Consider the following 15,009-nt stretch of genomic DNA (forward strand, 5'->3'; position numbering starts at 1 on the left):
GTGATGAACAAGCTCTTCTCTGTTTCATTAAAAAGCACAACTACCCACACCATCCCTCAGGTCCAAAGCCAAGAGTCTCAGTTTCCTTTTCTTTTGCTAGAATAGTCAACATGTCCACAGTTCAGTTGGCTCTGGACCTGTCACAGCTTTTTCTTTTTTTCCCTCAAGACAGGATTCCTCTGTGTAGTCCTGGCTATCCTGGAACTCACTCTGTAGACCAGGGTGGCCTTCAACTCACAGAGATCTGCCCTGCCTCTGCCTCCTGAGTGCTGGGATGAAAGGTGTTCACCACCACTGCCCAGCAAGTCATAGCCTTTTCTATTATTCAAACCATGCCACTCAGTGTTGGTGGCCGTCAAAGCCATCGACTAGCCTATTTCTCTCTGCAACAGGGCAGTTGGCCACCCCACACCCCTTCAGTCTTCTCTTTTACTATTCAGAGGAAGAAACCAATCCTGATTTTGTGTGGTACAGCTGTAGGGAAGCTCTGGGGATGGTGGTCGTTCTGTCTGCCCAGTGAAATTTAAGAGATTAACTAGGAAAGTGAGAGCTCACAATGAGGTGACCAAGGTTGTAGTTTCCCACATGCTGTGTGACAAAACTTTTGTGGGGAGATGCAACACACACATCTATTCACCCCAACTTGGGATCCCATGACAGACCAAAGTATGGATACCACCACAGTCCAACTTGGTGAACCAGTGAGTTTTATTTAGGTTACTTACAAATGTATAGGTGAGGGGTTACTTACAGGAACAGAAATGACTCAAAGATAACTGCATCGCCAAGGTCCACATCAGCATGGGTGACAGCTCACAAAGCTGGGACACCAAGAACACTCTGCACAGCCAGCAGGCAGCTCAACATGTTGGAGAGTGTCCTTTCCAAGTGACAGTGGTGTATACCTCTCCCAGGCAGCTCAGCCGGTTCTTCTTCCAAGTATCTGGTTGTCTATCATCTTTGCAACTTGGCTAGTCTGAGGGCAACTCTCAGCAGCCTTTATTGCTTACTCAGACAGGGAGGACCTAGTCAGTTTGGTCAGATTCAGGGACTTCCTGAAGCTATTTTGAGTTGTTTACCCTCCTGCTTAAAGAGTGTAGATGGATTTTCCTTTGGGCCACCAGTTCACAAATAATGACAGGGAGACTTACTATTAATTATGAAAGCTCGGCCTTAGCTTAGATTTGTTCCTAACTAGTTCTTTTAACGTAAATGAACCCATGTTTTTAAATCTACATTCAGGTGTGTGGCTCAATACCTCATCTGTATTGTCCATCTTCCTTCTCTGTGCTGGCTGTTGACTCTGCTTTTCTTCTTCCCAGAGTTTTCTCTGTCCCTAACCTCTTCCTGCCTAGCTATTGGCCATTCAGCTCTTTATTAAACTAATCAGAAGGGGCCTTGGTAAAGACACATCTTCACAGTATAAACAATTTTGCAACATTTCCCTATTTTTGTCTAAATAAAAGAGAAAGGTTTTAATTCTAGCACAGTAAAACTATATACAATGAAAACAATTATCAGGTAAGGATTACATTTACAATGTCCAGTCCATTTGTATTTGGCAAATCAGAGAAAGTACTGTTTTATCTATTGTATCTTAGTGAGTCCAAAGTTTTGTACCTAATTCACTTTCTATCCTGACTTGTATTACCAACCCAAAATTATCTTTTTTAGGCCTCAAAATTTTTTCTTAGATAAACAATCTAGACTTTTATGTCTCTCAACCTTATATACTTTATACCTCGTTTGTGAGATTCTTTTCTGAATTTGGTAACAAGGAAAACTGTAACTATAACTATCTAGTCTTCAACTCCATCAGAGACCTGAGAAGGATATAATGTCACCCACAAACAGAAAGTGCAGTACAAGCAACTTCCAAAACTATAGAAATGACAGAAACAGTGGGCTGCCTGGATAGTCACCCAAGGTTCCCCTGCAAGGTTGGGGCATCTGTCTTTGGCCTATGGGCCTAGAATATCTGACAGACTTTCCTGTGAAGCAGACATTTTGAAGGGCTGTCCTGCCTTGTCTTGGCAAAGTTTGGCAGTTGCCTTCTTTTGTGTCCTGCTTGTTCAATTTGTACAGCACACTGTCAGCAGTCGAGGCAAGGGCAGTTTCTTGTCCAGTGGCTAACTTTGCCACAATTAAAGCAAACTCCATATGGAGGTGCTTTGATGTCCATCATCTTCTCTGAAGTAGATTGGCACTGCCAGGGGCAGATGTGTCTCATTGTCATAAAAAGCCTTATGTTACTGAAACATCTTAATGCCATATTCTCTAGATCTCTGAAGTGTTTGAAGACCACCTGTCTATTTCAAATAGATCTCTGTTTGACCTTAAAAACATACCTAACATGGCCACAAATTTGATTGTTATAGATGACTAACTACTAACTTACATGTCTTAATTATCTTTTTTTTTTCTTTCGGAGACAGGTTTCTGGTGCCTGTCCTGGAACTTGCTCTATTTCTAAATGGTCTTATTAAATAAAAAACATGGAGCCAAATATAGGAGTGAAAGCCTTAGAGATCAGAGAAGCCACCAGCCAACCTTAACTCACCAACTCTGCTGCTTCCAAATGTTAGCTACTTCCTGTCTACCTGCGCCTTTATTGCCTTGCTGTTCTGCCCTCTCTTTGGCTCTTAGCCCAGCTACCTCACTTCCTTGTCACTGTCTGTCTGTACAGACTTCCAGGTCTCTATGGTTGGTACTAGGATTAAGAGCATGTATCACCAAGCTTGGCTCTGTTCCCCAGTGTGGCCTTGAATACACAGAGACCCTGCCCACTAAGTGATAGGATTAAGGGCATGTGCTACCACTGCCTGACTTTTGTGTTTACCTAAAATGGCTTGCTATTTCCTCTGATCTCCAGGAAAACTTTATTTGTTAAAGCACAAATAAAATATCACCACATTTCAGCACAAATAAAATATCACCACATTCTGTAGCCCAGGCTGCCTTCAAACTCACAGAGAGCCACCTGAGTCTGCCTACCGAGTGCTGGGATTAAAGGGATGTGCCACCACTTCCCAGCTGTCTTAATTATCTTAAAGAGTTTGTAATAATAGCCTTTAAGGACTACAACTCTACATTACATTTTAAAATGAGCTGCATAGGGTACAATACCTTAAACAAGAGTAGAAATGTAAGCCAGGTGGCAGTGGCTCACGCCTTTAATCCCAGCACTAGGGAGACAGAGGCAGACAGATCTCTGTGAGTTTGAGGCCAGCCTGGTCTACAGAGTGAGATTCAGGAGAGGCACCAAAACTACACTGAGAAACCCTGTCTCGAGCTCCCTCCCCCCAAAAAAGAGTAGAAATGTATGTACAGTATGTTCTAATAAAAACAACCTTACATTTGTATCATTATACAAAAATTCTTTAAACAAGAGTATAAACATATATACAGTATAACAAAAATAACCTTAAATTTGTTTCAATATACAAAAATCTATACCATTGTAAAGTATTTAAGACTGGTAGTTACTTTTTTAGTTTAAAAGTAGAGTCAATTATCTACTCTTTTATCTATCATTTCCCCATTTTTCTTTTCAGAATGAGATCCTAAATCTGATCTCCTTTGTTCAGCTTTTTTTCCTGACCATTACCAATAACAACTTGTAACAAGTCCCCCTAAATTACGATAAACAATTTTGGTCACTGAATGACCTAAAACCACTCACCCCATCTCTTGGAAGTGTGGACATCATGTTCTCTAGACTGCTTCCTGCTGTCTGAGAGGGTGATGGCATCTCTAGGGGATCCTGAGAAAACTGAGGTAATGGTTAAGTCTGGGAGAGCTAGCTGCATCATCTGTTGCAGTCTCTGTGTGATGGGAAAGTGTAGGGCTTATCTGAAGTCCTGGCTGGAGCAGTGAATGAGCGTGGATCATCTCAGCTAGCTGTCTTAAAATTGTCCTGAGCAGTTTGCAGTCCAAAGCTGATCTTTGGGTGGTGTTTATCAGCTTAGTGGCATTACCGCAATCCAGGTGGAATTGTTGTTGTGGGGTTCCATCATCCTTTTGGAGACTTCAAAAGTCACTGTTGGGAATGGTCACAGTTTACTGAGAAAACTTAAATATTTTATTTATGTATTTATTTATGTATTTATTTACTTATTTATTTATTTATTTATTTATTTATTTATTTATTTATTTATTTATTTATTTATTTATTTATGAGTGTTCTGTCTGCATGTATGCCTGCATGCCAGAAGAGGGCATCAGATCTCATTATAGATGGTTGTGAGCCACCATGTAGTTGTTGGGAATTGAACTCAGGACCTCTGGAAGAGCAACCAGTGCTCTTAACCACTTAGCCATCTCACCAGCCCCCAACTTAAACATTTTAAATGTCATATGCTTGGAGAGGTTAAAGAATCACAATTTGTTAAGTACATCTGTGGTACACAAACTTAATTCCTAGTTACCTGATTCAGACTCAAGCCTGAAATTGTGTACAGGAAGCTAGATGAAGCTTTTTTCTAGAATTTGTTCTATATGTATTCTATATGACCATTAATGTCATGACAGAAAGTTTAAATATATATGTTGTGGGATAATGCTCTTGTACACTGGTTTAATAAAATGCTGATTGGCCAGTAGCCAGGCAGGAAGTATAGGTGAGATAAGCAAACTAGGAGAGTTCTGGGAAAAGGAAGGCTGAGTCAGGAGTCTCCAGCCAGACACAGAGGAAGCAAGATGACAAGGCAGAACTGAGAAAAGGTACCAAGCCATGTGGCTAAACACAGATAAGAATTATGGGTTCATTTAAGTGTAAGAGCTAGTCAGCAGTAAGCCTGAGCTAATGGCTGGGCAGTTTAATTAATATAAGCTTCTGAGTGATTATTTTATAAGCAGGCCACAGGACTGTAGGGGCTTGGTGGGACCAGAGAAAACTTCTGACTGCATATATTAATATATGTATATATTAATCTTATAAATTTTTGAGATAATATTTATACCTTAAGAAAAGTTTTAAAGAATCAAAACTAAAGGATTATGAGATTAGTAGCAATAAAATAATCCTTTAATTTTGATTTTTCTTCTGTCCCATACCAGGTGGCTCTTCTCACATGAGACAGAGATTTTGGATTTTCCTTTAACAGACATGTTTGGGTTTAGAGAAGGAGAGAGCCATGCTCCAACCCCAAAGCCAGCTTTAATTTTCAATTGAACTGGGACTATAAAAAGACCATATGCCTTATATGTCTGTAGAGAACAGCAGAAACAAACATTTGGGAAGATTTATGATATTTTATCCTGTTGGAAATGTGCTATATCATTAGGCCAATTTACTCTTTATCATGGGACACTTTCTCTGGATGATTCTTCCTCTTTCTTCAGATGTCTCAGTAGTCTTCAGATTCCTTAGTTGGATGCTTCATTCTCCTGGAAAGACAAACACAAAACTCTGCTCCAACCCCAATTTTGAGGAGGTTCCCTTTTTGGTAAGTTACATATAATCAAATGAAAGGCATTTGGTAGTCTTATATGTTAGTTTAGTTTGAATGGCCACACTGTTTGATGAACTATTGACTCTTCTAATCAAGAGGGTTCTCCTGTTTGAATCTAATCTTTATAAATTTTGATAGTATCTATAGCTTTTCTTCTCCTGTGTAAACAAAATCAAAACCTCTTCCCCAACATAGCACATATCCTGGTTTCCATTCTGAAGTCAACACATCTTTAAAGTTCACAGGCTGACTTAATTCAGCAGTTTTTTCCTACTATGCAGTGTCTCTCCGAAGCTGTCATTCCTTTCTCATTAGCATTTAAAAAATTTAAAGTTAATAAAGTATTATGCAATCTATCTCTGGGGATCTTTATTACTCCTTTCTGTTTATTAAGTATATCTTTTAAAGTTCAATTAGATCTTTCTACAACTGCTTGCCCTTAGGATCATGTAGTATACCTGGAATATACTCTATGTTGTAACATGCAAAAAACTGTTTCATTTTACTAGAGACATATGTGGGAACATTGTCAGTCTTAATTTGTGCAGGTATCCACATAATGACCATAACTTTTAACAAATGTGTGATTACAGAATCAGCCTTTTCAGAACTCAAGCAGTTGCCCATTGAAATCCTGAATATGTATCTATGGTATGGTATACATATTTTTATTTTCCAAACTCTGCAAAATGAAACACATCTATTTGCCAAATTTCATTTCTTTGAGAACCCTTTGGGTTACTTCATACAGGTAGTGAAGTTTGGTTACACAAAGAACAAGTAAGACATTTCTTCATAATTTCCTTGGCTTGTTGTCAAGTGATAGAAAAATCTTTCTTCAACCCTTGCTATTAACATAGTGTTTTTTATGAAATTCTAAGGCTTCTAGCACATTTCCTACCAATAGTTGATTAATTTCATCATTACCTTGTGGTAGACCTGTATGGGATCTGATATGTGTTATATACAAAGGATGATTTCTATTTCTGATTATTTCTTGTAATTGAATAAATTATTTCTTGTAATTGAATAAATAACAAAGCTAATTCTGAATCATCTGGAATAAGTCCAGCTATTTAAATATATAATACAACTCTTTCTGCATATTAAGAGTCAGTAACTATATTAAGAGGTTTTGAGAAATCTAACAATACCATGAGAATAACACATCATTCTGACTTTTGAACAGAATCATAAGAACTTTGAGCCACTTTACTTAAATTTCTTGACTTATAATCTACATTTCCTGATTTATTTGCATCAGTATAGAATGTAGGGTCTCCATAAATTGGTGTTCATCATACAATGAACAAATTAGTTCTCTCTGTAAACTGAATTCTCTTGCTTTTGGGATATTTGTTGCTAATCTCTTAACAAATTACTTCAAGCTTTTTGCTAATATTCATTTTCTGTCCATAATGAGTAAATTTAAGCATCCATACAAGTACCACAATTTCTACTGGGTTTATTCCTATTAATCAACAAAGTCTTAATTTTCCTTTTAGAATCAATTCAGAAACATTTTCTACATAGGTCTTTTATTTTTTACTGTTTGTGTGGCAAAAATATCCATTCCAGAACATTATCTTCTCTCTGCATAAGAATTCCTGTAGGAAAATGTAAAGAAAGTAAAATAACCAGAATACAATCAAGCTCTGGATCCAACTGATCCACATGTGCATCCTGTAATTTCTTTTCTACCAATGCCAAGTCTTTCTCAGCCTCAGCTGATAATTTTCTTGGATTATTTAAGTCCTTAACACCTTGTAAGGTTTAAAATAAATTACTTAGTTCTTGAGTTGTCAATCCAATTGTGGGATGTAGCCAGTTAATATCTCCCAACAATTTTTGAAAATTATCAAGTGTTTGCAATTGATCTCTCCTGATTTGTATTTTCTCTGGCTAAATTTTTTGTAAACCTATATTATATTCTATGTAGTTAATAGAATCTTCTCTTGCTGGGTAGCGGTGGTGCCCGCCTTTAATATCAGCACTTGGGAGGCAGAGGCAGGCAGATCTCTGTGAGTTCGAGGGCAGCCTGGTCTACACCAAAACTACATGGAGAAACCCTGTCTCAAAAAATTAAAAAAAACAACAACCCAAAAACAAAAAAACCAACCAACCAAACAAACAAACAAATCTCTGTTTTAATGTTGAGGAATGTTTGTTTACACCGTGAAGATGTGTCTTTTGCCAAGGCGCCTTCTGACTGGTTTAATAAAGAGCTGAATGGCCAATAGCTAGGCAGGAAGAGGTTAGGTGGGACTTTCAGGAACAGAGAGAACTCTGGGAAGAAGAAAGGCGGAGTTGCCAGTCAGCTCAGAGGAAGCAAGATGGGCAGAACAGAGAGATGAGGTATTGAGCCACACAAGTGAACGTAGATTTAAAAAATATGTGTTAATTTAAGTTCTAAGAACTAATTAGAAACAAACCTAAATTAAGACTGAGCTATAATTAACAAGAAATCTCCATGTCATTATTTTGGAGCTGGCTGCCCAAAGAAAAATCCATCTACCTATATATAGTTTTATTGTGTTAGAGTTAAAACATTTCCTTTTTTACTTAGACAAAAGGAGGGAAATATTGTGGGATAATGTTTTTGTACACGGTGAAGATGTGTCATTTGGATTGGTTTAATAAAAAAGTTGAATGGCCAATAGCTAGGCAGGATTTCCAGGCACAGGATAGGGTAGAGATGTGAGGAGACATTGAGGAGGCAGGAAAGCAGGATAGACAGTACATAGATGAGGTAAATAAGCCTTGGGGTACCACATAGATTAATAGAAATGGGTTAATTTAAGTTATAAGAGCTAGCTAAAAGCAAGCCTAAGCTATTGGCCAATGTTTCATAATTAATAATAAGTCTTCTTGTCATTACTGGTGAGCCAAATGGCCTGACAAAAAAATCCGACCACACTTCTCTGAAGGAAAGAATGTTTCAGTCTGGAGGAAACTATTATACAACACCAATAATGTCAGCTACTCAGTGGTGTTTAGCCTTTCTGGTGAGATAGGAAATTGGTGATGTGGGGAAGTAAATAAATGGACTGGCAAATACCCACAGTGGAGTATCCACAGTAGATTGTTTATAACCACCTGTCTAGATCCAGGGCCGTAAGATCCACACACACACCCATATGCAGACAGTGTTACACGTATAATTAAAAACAAAATTATTATTATTTTTTGGAAAGAGTCTCACTATATAGGTCTGGTTGGTTTGGAACTTGCTGTGTAGACAAGGTTGAACTTGAACATAGATGAAGCTGGACTTAAACTCACAAAGATAAAACTGCCTCTGCCACCTAAGTGTCTAGATTAAAGGATGTGTCCATCACATCCAACCTCAAAAATATTTTAAAATTTTAATTTTTTGAGATTTTATTTTTATTTCATTGTATGAGTATTTGTCTGAATGTTTGTTTGTTGTACTATTTTCATTCAGTGCCCTTGGAGGCTAGAAGGCATTGGATCCCCTGTGACTGGAGTTATAGACAGCATGAGTTGCTATGTAGGTGCTGGGAATTCAACTCCCATCCTCTAGAAGAACAGCCAGTGCTCTTAACCTTGGAGCTATCTCCACAGCCCATCAAAAATAAATCTTAAAGTAAATAAATGTTTTAAAGTGAAAAAAATCAAAAGTTTAAGAGTTCTGGACAAAATCTTTCCTTCATTATAAAAGGATATAATAAACTGATTTTAAAAATAGGTACTTTTATACCTTCCTTCCGTTGCTTGATGTGGTAAAGGTGTAATAGCATGGCAGCCCTTGAGTCACAAGGTAACGAGCGTGAAGACAAAGGGAGAATACAGTGATCGTGGAAAGAAGGGGGATGAAGACAATGGTCCTAGAGCCAGCTTTTCATTACGTGAAGTTAAAACTGTTTCTTATAAGCTGCTGCCTGCCTCTGCTTCCTAAGTCCCCATGTACTGTGTCCTGCCGTCTGTGTTCTTGTGCAGCCCGTGGGATCCTTTGGAATGTGTCTGATGCCAACAAGGAGAGCATCCATCCCACTTCCAGCAGTGGACTGCCCTGGCTGTGTCCTCTGCTAGGTCTGGTTTTTGCACACCTCACCTCCCAGGAGCACGCTGGAGGCACGTGTGGATCAGCTTTCATTCACCAAGAGCAACTTAGAGGAGGAAGGGTGTATTATCGCTCACAGTTTCAGACGTTTCAGCCCATGGTTTCTGTGGCACCACTGTTTGAGCCTGTATCATGACAGAAAAGGTGAAGTAGAGAGGAGGGAGGGAGGGAGATAGAAGAATGAGACACACAGAAAGGACTGTAGACCCATACGGCCCCCAGCCCCACCCCGGTAGCATGCCCCTCAACAGTCCACTCCCTTCAGCTAGGTCCCATCTCTGCTTTTGACAGCCTCCCAGCAGCCCATCACTTTATGAATCCATCAACGGATTAATCCATTCATGAGGTCAGAGCCCTCTCGTGATCCCAAAGCCCTCGCTTCTGATTACTGCTGCAATGGGGACCAAGCCCAACACACGAGATTTGGGGCAACATCTCAGATCCAAGCAATAGCAGGGCAGAGAGACCCCCACCTTCCAATCTTCCACAGGGCTGTGGCTCTGTGACCCGCCTTTGTTTATTTTCTGCAAGGGTGAAGAGGACCCTTTCTCTTCCTCTGCCACTCAAGTGTGATTTGGGAAGGGGTTAATCCCAACGCTGTTAAGACCCACAAGCCATCCTGGTGTACTCACCGTGTCTGCTATCACCTATTAAATGCTATATAGAGGTTTCTATCTTTGGTAGAAATATGTCAGCTCGGTGAAGGTGGATCCTGGGCGTGGCAAACAGGTGCACCACGAAGGCTCAGTCTGAATGTTTATAGAATGAATGGCAGAACAAGGACTGTCTGAACTGAGATCGTGGAGCGTCTCAGAGTCCGGCATATGAAAAACCGCAGATGGAACTCTGGACAGGGTCCATTGCGAAACCTTCAGGGGCCAGGGATTTCAAAGTAGGGCATGTAAGGATATAAAAAAAAAAATGGAGGGGCGACGATAGCCTCAGCATCCGAAGGCCAGCAGCGAGAGGGAGTGGCTGACGACATGGCCTCCGCAGGACAGGGGTGTGGACGCCAACGGGAAGCTAGGCTGCCGCTTCTGCATGCCGCGGACATCTCCCCACGGGGGAGGGTCTGTTCGGGGTCGAGGAGCGCGAGGGCACCCGGGGACCTCTCAGGCCGCTGAGCTGGGGAACCAGAGGCAGCGAAGGCTTTGGGCGGCGCCCCGGGGGCACGCAGAGGCTCACGCTGCCTCGAGCTGGGGACACGCAACTCGGCGTTCCCCGAGGACCGCCGCGGACTCCGGCGGGGGCGGCCGCGGGGGCGGGGTCTGGAGGGTCCGGGGGTGGGACCGACGCGGATTGGCTAGGCGCGGCCGCGTGACCGACCCCTTATAGGGCGTGGCGTAGGGCCGCGGCTCGGGTGCGGTAGCAGCTGGCGGGCGAGGTCCAGGCGGCTCGCTGCGGCTCGGCTAGGAGCCCCTGGCGCGCCGCGCCCTCGGTGCCGGGCCGCGGAGCCGGGGATGCTCGCGGCGCCCAGGAGCCATGGTCCGCTTCGGGGACGAGCTGAGTGGCCGCTATGGGGGCACCGGCGGCGGGGAGCGGGCTCGGGGCGGCGGGGCCGGCGGGGCGGGTGGCCCGGGCCAGGGAGGTCTGCCGCCGGGCCAGCGGGTCCTGTACAAGCAGTCCATCGCGCAGCGCGCCCGGACCATGGCCCTGTACAACCCCATCCCAGTCAAGCAGAACTGCTTCACCGTCAACCGCTCGCTCTTCGTCTTCAGCGAGGACAACGTCGTCCGCAAATACGCTAAGCGCATCACCGAGTGGCCATATCCTTCGGGGGCCTGGCCGGGCGGGCGGGGACCGGCGGAGGTCAGGGGCAGGGGCGACGTCGGTGTCCGCGCGGCGGGTCCGGGAGGGGCGGCTGGGGCCTGGGCGGAGGCGCCCAGTGGCCATCTTTCTGGTGCTGGGAGGGGGTGCGACCCGGGAGAGGCGCGTCGCGGACCCCACGGCCCGGCGAGGAGGAGCGGGGCGGAGCCTCTGGGGCGGTCTCCGAGTGCGTGTGTGCGTGGTTTGGGTGTGCGCGTGTGTGGTCGTGGAGGCCACGACGGACCGGGAGCACGCTGGGCGGAGCCCCTTCTGACCTGGGGCTTGTCTCGTCGTGCACTTGGTCTTGGGGAGCCAGGTTGGGTCACACAGCATGCGGCCGGCCTGGAGGACACGGGAGGGCGAATCTGAGGCTTGCAGGTGTGAGGGCGGAGTGGATGCAGGTCCGTGCGCGTGCTGACTGCAGGTGCCTGCGTTTGTGTGCGGGCATCGCATGAGCCGGTGCTGCGCGTGCGTGTGTTCGGCATTCGTGGTACATTATGTTCACGTGCGGGTGTAGATACTTGTGGCTGTGTCTTTAGGTAGGGTGTGCGCCTGCGCGGGGCCCGCTTCTGCTGCTCTGGGGGGCTACAGGAGGGTTCCCCTGTGGCGCTGGCGGGCTAGGCAAAGCAGCTGTCCGTGGTGCTGACGGCGTCGGAACTAGCGGAGGGGCTGGGCAACTGCAGAGGCCCCGCCTCTTGGCTGCCCCCAGAAGTAGGGCGGGGAGCTGAGAAGACTAGCCTTGAAGCGGGGAAGGTGGGTGTCGGCCAGCAGTACTCAGCCCTGGCTACTGCACTGCGCCGCCGTCCTCATCTTCACTACCTCCGTAGCGCCTCCTAGCCAGTCCTTAACCCACACACGCCCTTCGAATACATGATCCTGGCCACCATCATCGCCAACTGCATTGTTCTGGCCCTGGAGCAGCACCTTCCTGATGGGGACAAGACTCCCATGTCTGAACGCCTGGTGAGTGCTGGCTGAGGGTCTGGGGGGCCAAAAGCTGGGGGTAGTGGCAGGTTGTCTGATGTGCCTAAGCTGGACAGGCAGGGCCCAGTCTTACATCTGAGGGCCCTTTGACTCCCCATCCAGTGCCAGGAAACCGGGGTGGCCAGTTGAGCCTGATGAAAGACCAGGGAATCACCAGCTGGTGTGTCTTGTGTCTTTAGGTATCCTTACTCCACAGATGGTTGGGCATGCTATGCTGGTTTTGGCTTAAGAACCCAGTTCTAGACCTAGAATGAGGGAGGGCATTTCTCATAGACAGAACAAGAATATCAGGCTTTATGGGTAGCCCTGTGGCCAGCTGACCACCTTTCTTGCCATGCTCCCTAAGGAAGTACTCCTTCCCAAATGTTCTGGATCCATAGTTTCCTCTAGTGCCCTGCTAAGAGTTTCCTAGAACCCAGTGGTGTCCACTCCTGCAATCAGGGGCTGGTACCTCTGGGATTAGGACTCTTAGGGAGCAGGAGGCAAGATTGAAGGCGAGCCTCCTGGACTCTGGAGGTTTGAGGGGCTAGCACAACTTCACAGGTGAGCACACAGCCACAACTCTCTCCTGCTGCCCTTCTACCTGGGCTTAGCACGTGCAGGGTATGACTGAGACTGTAGCACTTCACAGTGTGGAGGAGAAGCCAGTGGGGACCAGAAGGGCTCTGGGGACCGAGGTCTTTAAGGAGAAGAGGCTGCTCCGTCCTTTCTCCATCCTGGTTGTTACTTCCCTGACTTCAGCTCAGATAAAGCAGTGCTTAGCCCTGGACCTCCTGAGCTCTGGGGTGGCCGGTCTTCCCTCTCTCTTCTGAAGTTTGGAAGGGGAGGTGGCTCTGGGTAGGTGGGCATCAAGACAAACCAACTCAGAGTATGTCTAGGATGGCCACCTGGGGTTGAGGACCTTCCTGGAGGACAGGAGAAGGCCAAGTGGGTTTAGAGAATGTAGGCTGGGAAGGAGGAGTGTGAGTTAAGTCGCATTTCAAGGCTGAGGGTAAGTCATGGGAACTGGGCACTTCTGGGCATGCCCAGTTGGGTTCTTCTGTTCCTCAGGGCTTCTGGTGGAGCAGGTCCTCTGCCTGCTCCATCCTTGTGGTGAGCACCCATTCCAGAGTCCAGAGAAGGGAGTGAACTTGGAGGTTTACCAGGTTGAGCATCACTAATGCCAGGCCACAGGTCGTGACCATATCTGTAGGGAACTGTGGCAGGTAGGGCCAAGAGGGTCACAGGCCAGACTGAGGCCAGCGCCAGGAGGCCATGAACTTAGCATCCTTTCATAGACAAGTCTAGTGTTCATCTTTCTGAGTACCTGTGTCAGTGGGGCAGGCTTGCTTGGTGTTGGTAACGATGGGGATGGATGGGGAGGTGTAGCTTTTGTGGCAAAGCTATTGGAAAAACAAGTCGTATATGGAGGTCCAAAAAGCTCTCTGCTGACCCCAGTCTTGTCTGTCGGCTCAGTCCTCAGGGGCTGTTAGGACGAACAAAGGAGAGGTGGGCTTGGAAACTGGAGCTGCTTTCTACCTGGCAGGAAGGGTGTTAGGACACCCCCCCCCCCATGTTTGTAGCCTCGCTTGGGTCGAGCTTCCTCATCTCTTGGGAGTCTGCTTCCTATTCACTTATCTTCTATAGCTGCCTAAGCCTCTAGCTTGCAGACCAGTGGCTCCCAAGCCATCAGCATACCCATCTTCCGGCCCCATCAGCCTCAGGCATGGGTCTGGCTTATAGGAGCTGGGCAGAAGAACCTAGGGGAGGACTTCCTTGCTAGTGGCCCTAGAGTCTAGTCTGCTCTTCTCGTTCTGTCCAGGAGCTTTCCGTAAAGACCTTCTGAGGTCAGTTTCTTCTTGGTGTAGAGAGTCAACAGCACCTCCCCTTGAGGAATGAAGACCCTCCCACCAAAACTAGACCAGAAACCTTGAGGCCAAGAACAGTTCATTCATTCCTCCAGGAGCTTCATCCTTCATGAGTCAGCATCAGGAGGCTGGACAGGGACACTAGCCCATCATGGACGCTTAGCTGCCAGGCCCCTCAGATAGTTCCTGTCATACTGCTCATACCATCTCATAGCCATCTCCCCTTCCAAACTTCAGGGTCATCAGTCAGTCTCAGGAGCTGACTCCTTGCAGACAAGAGAGGGAGGAGCCAAGCTGATATGTTGGCAAGGCATGGGGCCCTTGAGGGCCTTACTTCTTGGAGAAAGGCTCCAGCTGAAGAAGTTAGTGGCCCCATCTCATCTGACACAACCTTGGAGCATCTAGGCTACATGCCCAGTCTCTCTTCATGGGGGCATAGTGGCTCTGAAGAGCAGTTTTTGCTGGAGCTGGTCCTAGGGGCCAACCCTTGTGAATGGACTCTGGAAGCTAGCCTCCTCCCCAATCATTCCTCTTTTTAAAGCTGCTGCTCCAGAGTGTAGCAACTGATCATGCTAATCCTCCTTGTCCAGCTTCCTGAAGCTCTCTGCTCTCCTCCCTTACCCATGATGCTCCTCTTGCTTTCTACATCTATGGTCCTATAACAGTCTTTGCTCAGTACCAGTCTTCCCCAGCATCATACCTTGTAGATGTGGGGTAAGAAGCAGACTCGGGGATCTTGTTAGAGTCCCAACCTTTATTCTGTTTGTCCCACTGTTTTCTCCAATAAGTTTTCCTTAGCTTCTAGCCTTAGAAACCTTTGCTGCCACACCTTTGA

The 15,009-nt window shown here is 45.6% G+C and overlaps 1 protein-coding gene and 1 long non-coding RNA gene across 10 annotated transcripts in view; one reads left to right on the top strand and one right to left on the bottom strand.

The window, feature by feature from the left end:
• Nucleotides 1–709: 709 nt before the first annotated feature.
• LOC121828621 (uncharacterized) lies at nucleotides 710–10,762 on the bottom strand. Its single transcript, XR_006071046.2, has 3 exons — nucleotides 10,170–10,762; nucleotides 9,529–9,662; nucleotides 710–5,388 (listed from the first exon to the last, which is right to left on the bottom strand). It is a non-coding gene; the product is annotated as an uncharacterized LOC121828621 (long non-coding RNA).
• A 134-nt stretch (nucleotides 10,763–10,896) lies between these two features.
• Cacna1b (calcium voltage-gated channel subunit alpha1 B) overlaps nucleotides 10,897–15,009 on the top strand; it is a 157,824-nt gene continuing 153,711 nt past the window's right edge. For all 9 annotated transcript variants that reach the window (XM_076569298.1, XM_076569302.1, XM_076569299.1 and 6 more), the window contains exons 1-2: nucleotides 10,897–11,302; nucleotides 12,200–12,306. In XM_076569298.1, the coding sequence (XP_076425413.1) occupies nucleotides 11,020–11,302; nucleotides 12,200–12,306 (390 nt within the window). In that variant the 5' untranslated portion in view covers nucleotides 10,897–11,019. The remainder of the gene's footprint in view (nucleotides 11,303–12,199; nucleotides 12,307–15,009) is intronic.

The sequence above is a fragment of the Peromyscus maniculatus genome, chromosome 4 (genome assembly GCF_049852395.1).
Source record: "Peromyscus maniculatus bairdii isolate BWxNUB_F1_BW_parent chromosome 4, HU_Pman_BW_mat_3.1, whole genome shotgun sequence".
Lineage (NCBI taxonomy): Eukaryota > Metazoa > Chordata > Mammalia > Rodentia > Cricetidae > Peromyscus > Peromyscus maniculatus.